Source organism: Priapulus caudatus, unplaced genomic scaffold (assembly GCF_000485595.1).
Source record: "Priapulus caudatus unplaced genomic scaffold, Priapulus_caudatus-5.0.1 Scaffold7, whole genome shotgun sequence".
In the NCBI taxonomy this organism is placed as follows: domain Eukaryota; kingdom Metazoa; phylum Priapulida; class Priapulimorpha; order Priapulimorphida; family Priapulidae; genus Priapulus; species Priapulus caudatus.
Genome location: NW_014577068.1, coordinates 131,843 through 140,767, shown reverse-complemented (window position 1 = coordinate 140,767; position 8,925 = coordinate 131,843). Strand labels below are relative to the sequence as shown.

The window sequence follows — 8,925 nt, the reverse complement described above, 5'->3', positions numbered from 1 at the left end:
TCAGAAGACGGTCATGCATGTTGATTGTCCAACAAGCACTCAAGCTAGATGATCTACGAATTCCGTTCTGAGGTTCGACTAATACATCTTACTTGAAGGCGTAGATGGTCCCAGATGTGACCGTAATTTTGACTGATCAATCTCTACGCGCCAATTTGATTGGTTGCGGAGGGAATTAGGACGACATGGTCGAACATATAGATGGCCGTTGTTATAGCCGATAACGGAAGCGTACGCGATGCTCTCTTTTTTCGTTTTGGAAGGGGTATAACTCCTTCTATTCTGGATACAATATGAGCTCTTCATCACGCCTCATCGTCGTCTACGCGCGATTCTCTACGTTCTTCCATCGTGAATTCGTCCTTTTGATGTTGTTTCTTACATTATATGACGAGCCTATTATTCTCGCATTAACAAAAAGCGAAGAGCGGTTATATGCGCTGTTGATGGTAGGAGCTAACCATAGAGCACCACAAGGAGACTTTTCGCGGATTAGCGCGACCGAAGCGCCATGCTGAACAGTGTCGTACCGGCCGCGCGCGCCGCGCGCACCACACACACACACACACACACAACACAACCACACACCACAGCACACCACACGAGATAAACACGCACGCGGCGTGCGCGCGCACACACACCATGTCACTACCGACAATCAGTCGCCAGCACTACACACACAGTCGTACACACACACACACACACACCACACAAAGACACCGGCAGCCCACCGCACGCAACACACACACAACACACACTCATGCACGCACCGGCAATACTACTGTTGGTATATACTGATATAGTTAGGAATATATAATTATAGAGACGAGAGAGCTATTATACGCGATGAGTGTCGTGTGCTGTGTTGGCGCGCGCTTATACTACATGATACCCTTATCATTACTGTGTATATATACTGTATGATATACGCTTGCGATGGTGGCTGTAGTAGCGATCTAGCGCCATGTGTATTTGTAATTGACTTGACATATGTCGGTCATACTCTCTCCCATCTGCATGTTAGTCCTTTGGTCGGCCAGTGGACCGTAAACGGAGGGGTGCGTCGCGTACACGGCTGCCAAGCCCATGTCGCCCCTCTGCGCCGTCAAGCACCGTTCGAATGCAGATGATTAACCCCAGCCCACTACAGTACTTCAGCGGTTCTCTCGATTTAGACGTGACAGGCGACAACGGTTCGCAGAAGAGTTACGAAATACAGTACACTCGCACTCGCGATCGCTGACCACGCAATACTGTACGAAGTACAGAGACTCGTACTCAGTACATCGCACATCACGTTGTTAAGCGTCAGCGTAGCTTCTTTAGTGCATAAATGGATGACTGGATGAATGAATGAATGAATGGATGGATGGATGGATGGATGGATGGATGGATGGATGGATGGATGGATGGATGGATGGATGGATGTGTGTGCGTGCGTGCGTGCGTGCGTGCGTGCGCGCGCGCGCGTGTGTGTGCGTGCGTGTCCGTGTGTAGATGCAGCAACGCGTATAATAATATATAGCATATTGCAGGAAAACAGTAGTTGGGCATTTCTACATGGAAGGATGCAATTCTGTTAACCATTAATATAATAACGAGTGATTTGCGTCATATGTGTTCCCCAGACAACTATACCTCAACATTATTTATCACGACTAAGTACGTTATTAATTAATAGACACATTAATTATTAATATAATATAACGGAATGCTTATATTTAATAAATAAATAAAACTGCAGATGGCGTAGTAATCGTACCACTCACTGAATGTTTACCGTCACTACGCGGTTGCCGTGGTCGCATGAAACAGGATTCTCTTGTTGTGGGTAACGGAGAAGACGGGTTGGTGTTAGAAGATATGTGATATTACAGTAAAATAGACGGTGTTCGCTTGGCTGTGCACAATGGCGTCAGCAATAGCAAGTACTAGTAGTACTAGTATGAAACCTGAACACATTCGTGGCGTTGCTCTACAATCTCCGTCCATGACCGGTGGCGGTGCAACTGCAAATCAAAGGTTATCGCAGTCATATACTTTTCCTGTAGCTGACTGGCAACGAATCCAAGAAAGTTTGAGCAAGCCAACCAGGGATGCTGACCTGTCGGAAATTAACCGCAGCGAGCGGGAAGCGTTAAGGAATATGTCAAAAAACATGGTTAAAAACTGGACCAACACGATCGCCGGACTTAGGCAGAAGAAACTGGAAGCTCGCACAATTCGCGAGCAAAAAGATGAAGAAGAGAGAAGGCAAATTGATATCAAAGAAGCAAAATATCAAGCTGAGAAGCGCAAAGTGGCGATTGATAAAGCAAAGATGCAACAATACTTTCAAATTGATCGCGTGAAGAAGTTTCATGGCGCACTGCTGTTAGCAGATGTGCTGAAGGAGAGAGACAAACAAATAGAGCTAAAAAGGGCACAGGCGAGCACGAACAATGCAAGGGAAAACGTCTACTTGGAGGAGGCATGTGTATACTGTATAATGAATTCTTATTATTATTTGTGACATAGCTTGTAGCCTACTGAGTACTGTATTATGTATATCATCAAGAGTAAGATAATAACCATCAATATTATTTGTGACATAGCTTGTACTGTATAGTGTATATATCATCAAGAGTAAGATAAGTGGGTTATTATCTTACTGTTGATATCATTGACATTGGCAATCTCGAGTCGTGATAGCAAATCACAGGGCTGCCAACTCTCACGCATTGACCGTGTGACTCACGCATGTTGACCAAATCTCACGCTCTCACGCTGATCTTAGAATATCTCACGCACAGCAAAAAAATGCTGAGATATCTCACGCATGAATATCCCTTCATGAATAAAGCGCTGAAATATCTCACGCACAGCAAACAAAAATCTTAGAATATCTGAAAACAGTCACTTTAGTATGCACCAAATTGCACAAATTGAAGTTATAAATTGCAAAAGCTCCCTACCGTGAGAGGGGGGAAAACCCCCTCCCACGCCCACCCCTGCTCGGTCGCTTCGCTCCCTCGCATCTCACTCTCACCTATCACCCAATGTTGGCAGCTCTGAAATCATGGATGAAAATAAAAATGTTCTTGAGTCTCTTCAGATATCTTCAGATACATATAAAATATAGATTTGTCATGTATATCTTGGCTTAATCTGTACTTCAAGGTGAAACGTCGTCTTGAGGAAGAAAAACAGAAGGACCTGCAAACACTGCAGGAGAGACTACAGGCTCGGAAGGAGGCTGCTGAAGCTCAAGCTATGCAAAGGCAGATTAAGCAGGAGAAGCTTGAGCTGGAGAGAGTAAAAGCTGCGGAAGAAGGGAAAGAAACACTCGGCAAAGTAAATTTGAATTTTTGTGTTATTTATATATTAATGCCTGCTGTTGGGGGCACTATGCTCTCATGCATAGTGTTGCTGAGGGAAGGAATAGTGCCCGAGCGGTAGCGAGGGCACTATTCCTTCCCAAAGCAACACTATGAGAGCATAGTGCCCCCAACAGCAGGCATTAATGTTTTTAGTGCATCACATGACTATGCAATCTACTTTTCATGCGTATATACCTTCTTTATACTCCCTAATTTGCCGGTGCATTCGATGTAACAAAACGTTCGACACAAACACAACCGCCGTTCGAAATTACTCTTGCGTGGCGCCCAGACGCAGGAGATTCGTGACGTAAACACAATGCGTTATAATAACAATGCGTCGCGCAATCGATAGTGCCCGCTCAGGCGGGCACTATCGCTTCATAGTGCCTGCTGCGTTATCCAATGAGATTGCAGCGATTTATCACGTCATGCACTAATACCTAATATTCATGTTATTTTATACGAGTTGCCGTGAGTGAATTGACATTGACGTGTATTCAATGTGCTTGTATCATAGTCAGTGAAGTAATTGGTCATTGTTAATACATTTTTAGATTAAGACATATCTGGCAGTGGTGGACAGAAAGGCAGAAAAGAAAAAACAAGAAAAGTTGGACTTGATGCTAGCATATCGACAAAACATCCGAGATAAAGAGCAATTACAGCTGATAGAGAAGCAGCAGCTTGATGAGGAGGAGATGGAAATGCACATTTTTGCAAGTAGGTTGAATAACGCAGACAGTGCAAACTTTTTAGATGCCAGCAGGTGCCATTATTTCAATTATCGTAGAACAGTGTTTTAATAATTAGGATACTTTTATCTTTAGTACCTGAAATCAAGCCTTACAATGGTGAAACTTTCTGACTTTTTTCTGATAAATTGCTATTGAAAATGCCCTTAGTCATGATTTTATGTCATGATGAAGAATGATTTTAGTCAAGGTAAAACAGGCTTGAAAATACTTATAGGACACTGCAAAACTTTGTTGCAATTATTTATACATTGAGTGGTAGTGAAATGTAGTGAAAGTTCCAAGAAAAATAGTCACCTGCTTATTTTTTTTACAGCACATACTCTTTCCCTTGGTGAAAACGCTGTAAAAACAGTTTTTAAGACTCTGCTGCATATAAAACGTTACAATGATTAAATAATTATTAAAATAATTATGTGAATTCACAAAATTCAATGTAACTACTAAATTATTTTTCAGTGAAATTGTGTTACAATACATGTTCATGTTAAATTTTACATAGAGGCTAAACAAAAGATTGCTGAAATGCGAAAGGAAAAGGAGCTTGAGTTATACAAAAGGCGACAAGAACAGAGAGAGAAGATGGTAGTTCTCTTGGCTGAACAATTGAAGAAGAAGGTAAGTAAATTTTACTAGTAACCCAGATAGCATGCTTACGTTGGGCCAACGTTGGCATTTGGTTAATTGGCACGGTCACGGTTGGCAATATGACGTTGGGCCAACGTTGGCTGACTGCTGTTAGGTCAGCGTTGGGCCAACGGTGGGCCAACGTTGGGTCCAACGTTGGCACGCTGAGCAAAAAGCCTGTTATCTGTCAAAGTAAAAGCATGTTAAAGTCAGCATGTTATCTGGGAAGTTCCCCGAGGTTTGCACAATAGTAGACATTAATGAATACTGACGATCCTTGTATTCCATGTAGATTGAAACATTCTGCAATTGTCTGAGCATTATTGGTCATAAGATGTCAGCACTGAGTATCTATATCCTGTCTGTAAGCATGGCAATTAGTAAAATAGAACTTGTCGCGGCAGGAATTTTGTTTACCGTCACATATATGCCATCGCGTGTTGTTGTTATTTGGTATAAAAGCTTTTCTTTACATTTTGGCTAGCTGCTGGAAACTAAGCCTAGTGAGTGAGTGTATATCGTCTGCAGGCAGGAAATGAGGAACAGCGTTTGGCAAGAGCAGTTGAGAAGCTTGAAGGCAAGTACATTTCAGCTGAAAAACTGAAACAGGAGAAGTGGATAAGAGAGGAACAGGAGATGACAGAAAACCGGATCAGTCAAGTGAAGGAAAAGGAGAGACTGTTGGCTGAGGAATATGTCAGAGCAAAGGAAGGTCTTCTGGAGAGACGGCAGGTTAGTCAGGATTATTGCAAGAATGTGTTAATTCTATTGTGCTGTACATGTTACCATAAGTTGATCTGAAAGCATGCTCTAATGACATGATGCTAGCATAGCATTTACACAGTATAAAACTTCAACTACTTCTTCTCAGGCAGATATCATTGAGTGGTGGTCGACAGTTTGCTGACACGTCAGGTTTTAGTAACAACACCGTTAAATATTTACATGATTTTAGCTAATTGAATTTTAAAGATTGTCTGCTTAATGGTTTTATTATCTTTTGTCACGCACATGCGAGCGACATAGTTAAGGGTATAGCATTGTTGCCCATTCTGGCATGTGATTGTTTTGCTTATATAGTAAGTATTCATATTGCATTGTGGCTTTTTCTATTATCTGACATTGTCATCTGACATCTGGAATTGTGGAAACTAAAGTCACTGTTAAATTATATTCGTGGTTATTTGTAACAACAGCTATAGCAATGAGAGCTGCAGCAATAGCAGTATCATTGATCTTATCTATAGTAGCAGAATTGTAAGCAGGTTAGCCATATTCAATAAAACAGCAGCAGCAGAAACAGCAGCAGCGGCAGCAGCAGCAACATCCTATCTGTACGTGTCGGATTTGCACCTGATGCTCTGTAGCACTAGTTCTAAGTGTAGAATTTAGTATTGATGAATATATGTTTAATTATTTTTAGGCAGACATGCTGTTTCATGCTAGAGAGCAAGAGAAAAAGCAACAGAAGTTGCAAGTGGAACAGGAGCTGGAAGAAAACCATAAACGAATGATGGTGATAAGAAAAGCCAAAGAAATGAAGGTACTGTGTGAGCAGTTTACCAGCAGTAACCTATTATTATTGTCAATAAATTAGCACATAAATATAAATTTTTTTTAATGTTTACGGTCAAATGTCAAATTTTATCCCATATCACCCACCTCTTCATTTACAATAATCATATAAAAAATGGGGGCGATCTTACCCTCAACAGCTGAGCTAAACTTGTACTTTCAAGAAATGAACCGATTGCTCAAGTTAAAACTTATGCTAATGTATAACACAACAATTTCCAATTGGAAAACAAATTAAGAAACAATTTGATGATATGTAATTCATTATTCATGCACTTCTAATTAAATTACCTTTATTCCATGTATTAATTTCACGTGTTTATGTAACAGCCAGGGGGGCTGGTTGCTATCTATTAAATAGTCATTGGCTATTATATGCACCAATTAGATATAGCTTTCTCAAACAGTCAGCTAGCGTGGAGACCAAGGCAGCTATCCGATTTTGTCATGCATTTAATGTTCATTAGTTGTGTATAACTTATTGACACTTACTGTGTAGCAAATATGCTATTAAGTCTCTTGTGTGTGCCTATGTAGTCCTACCACACGCAACCTTGTTTTGTAATCGAGAAAAAAGAATAAGAAGAAAACAAGAAAGAGGACAAATCAGATGGAAAATAGAAACTGTAGACGACGATAGCGATGAAGACGTCATATGTATCAGAATAGAAATTAACCCTCCAAAACAGAAAAAAGAAACATGCGTACGCTACGGCTATAAACGGCATCCATAGTTGCCATGCCCTTAATTTCCTCGCAACCAACAAATTGCCAGAGATTGCTCAATCAAAATTACGCAGATCTGGGACATAATTCAAAATGATATCGAACCTCAGAAGGTTCGTAGATCATTAGCTGAGGCTTGTTGGACAATCACACATACGTCGCGTATGTAGACATAATTGAGATACAATAATACTACTCGGCATATTAGGTCAATGTTGTTGTCGTATGTAATTTTGAATCATGCACTTTCTAGTGTAATGTGGTTTCATTATATCCCTGTCAATCAATACTCCTAATACTCACTTTGCAGGCAAATTGCAACGCATGTTAGCGGGCAGCTTTTCAATCAAGCACGACTCTCTAGCATTCGACCTAAACCCATTAATACGTTTTAAAATGGACGATAATTATTCGCGATTATGATAAATACTCTGTCGTCTAGCTTCGTTGCTCATACTTTTTAAAGTGCCTAATAGCCTTCTCTTCTTCTCTCGCTCTCTGATGACGATAAACGGCCAAAAGCAGTGAGCAGTACACATGCCGCATTAACTCTCTATGTTTTAATACGAAGAAAATTAATTGTCACATCAACTAAAATCAAAAGCACGCTCAAGATGCGCCATGATAACGAGGGCAGCAGCAAAACTATGAAAATGGATAACATTATTAACGAATATGAATTGTACTGTACTGTTCGGATAGGCAGCAAAAACTAACACGAGATCGATTTGATATAAATTGAGTGATTTTTTACGTAAAAATGCGAATGATCCTGCTAAGACACACGGTATCCAGATCTAAGAAGCGCAGAAAAAATAAAAATAAACAAGGAAAAATAACCACAGAAGTTAGAAACGCACTAACAGAAAGGAGTGCACAAGCGAGTAAGGTCTCTCGTTGTATGCTGAAGCGTGATAGCGACCTGCATGGAGATGTATCTGTATAACTGCAATACTGATGGACGCTATATTGATCGAGTCTAAGTCGATTCAAATGACTTATGCCAGTAGACCTCACGGTTTGTCTACAAAATGCAACACATATACGTGCTATTCTTCGCATCGCATGCTAACATTTTATGCTAATAACCAGACAACGTTATTATGACTTTACAGTAATCCATGCACCGCGACGTCTGGCTCAGAGCTTTCCGCCTAATGCCAACAGCACCGAAGCCGTACGCAGGGCATCGCATATCAAGTTTGTTGATGTTTCGCTGGACTACGCGTCTAGAAACGTCACGCGGCTGGTGAACCTCAGCTTAACTATTGCGAAACGATGTTTGCTCTCTGCTAGTACTGCGTGAAAGAGAAGCATCTAGTAGTCTTGAACGCAAGACATGAGCTAATTTTCAAGTAGATCCAAATCGATACGCGTGAGCCCCTTTTTTTCAAAATTGTGAGGGATAGGCAATAATAGACATCTGTAATAGGCTTTTGGGAAGACGCGATGGAAATACCGAGAAAGTCAAGGAAGAGATATTTCGTGCTTGATGAGCGTAAATGGCGATGTACCCATACCCACCACCTCTTACTTACGTACATTGCTATATTCGTGCTACACTAACCTTGTAGCGCCCACAGACTTAATAGAGCCTACTTTTCTTTTTTAGCCTATTTTGCCCCCCCCCATAGCTCCCCTTTAACAAGTCCTTTTTAGCTCGTCTTATACATGTTATTACAAAATTACAAATTTTCTTAGATCGCGGTACGTACATTACCGCATTTACAATCACGGCAAACCCTCATTCTCTTTTACTCTATCTATCTGTTTGTCCATTCATCTATTCCCCTAGCTATAAATCCATCTATCTATATGTTCAGCTTTCTATCTATCTATCAATCTATCTATCGATCTATCTATCTATCTATCTATCTATCTAT

At 40.9% G+C, this 8,925-nt stretch overlaps 1 protein-coding gene across 1 annotated transcript in view; it reads left to right on the top strand.

Annotated features, from left to right (window-relative positions):
- Positions 1–1,806: 1,806 nt before the first annotated feature.
- The window catches only part of LOC106805650 (coiled-coil domain-containing protein 173-like), a 12,689-nt gene continuing 5,570 nt past the window's right edge, over positions 1,807–8,925 (top strand). Inside the window, exons 1-6 of the mRNA XM_014807341.1 lie at positions 1,807–2,470; positions 3,160–3,333; positions 3,917–4,082; positions 4,617–4,732; positions 5,270–5,473; positions 6,165–6,284. Coding sequence (XP_014662827.1) covers positions 1,910–2,470; positions 3,160–3,333; positions 3,917–4,082; positions 4,617–4,732; positions 5,270–5,473; positions 6,165–6,284 — 1,341 coding nt within the window. The 5' untranslated portion in view covers positions 1,807–1,909. The remainder of the gene's footprint in view (positions 2,471–3,159; positions 3,334–3,916; positions 4,083–4,616; positions 4,733–5,269; positions 5,474–6,164; positions 6,285–8,925) is intronic.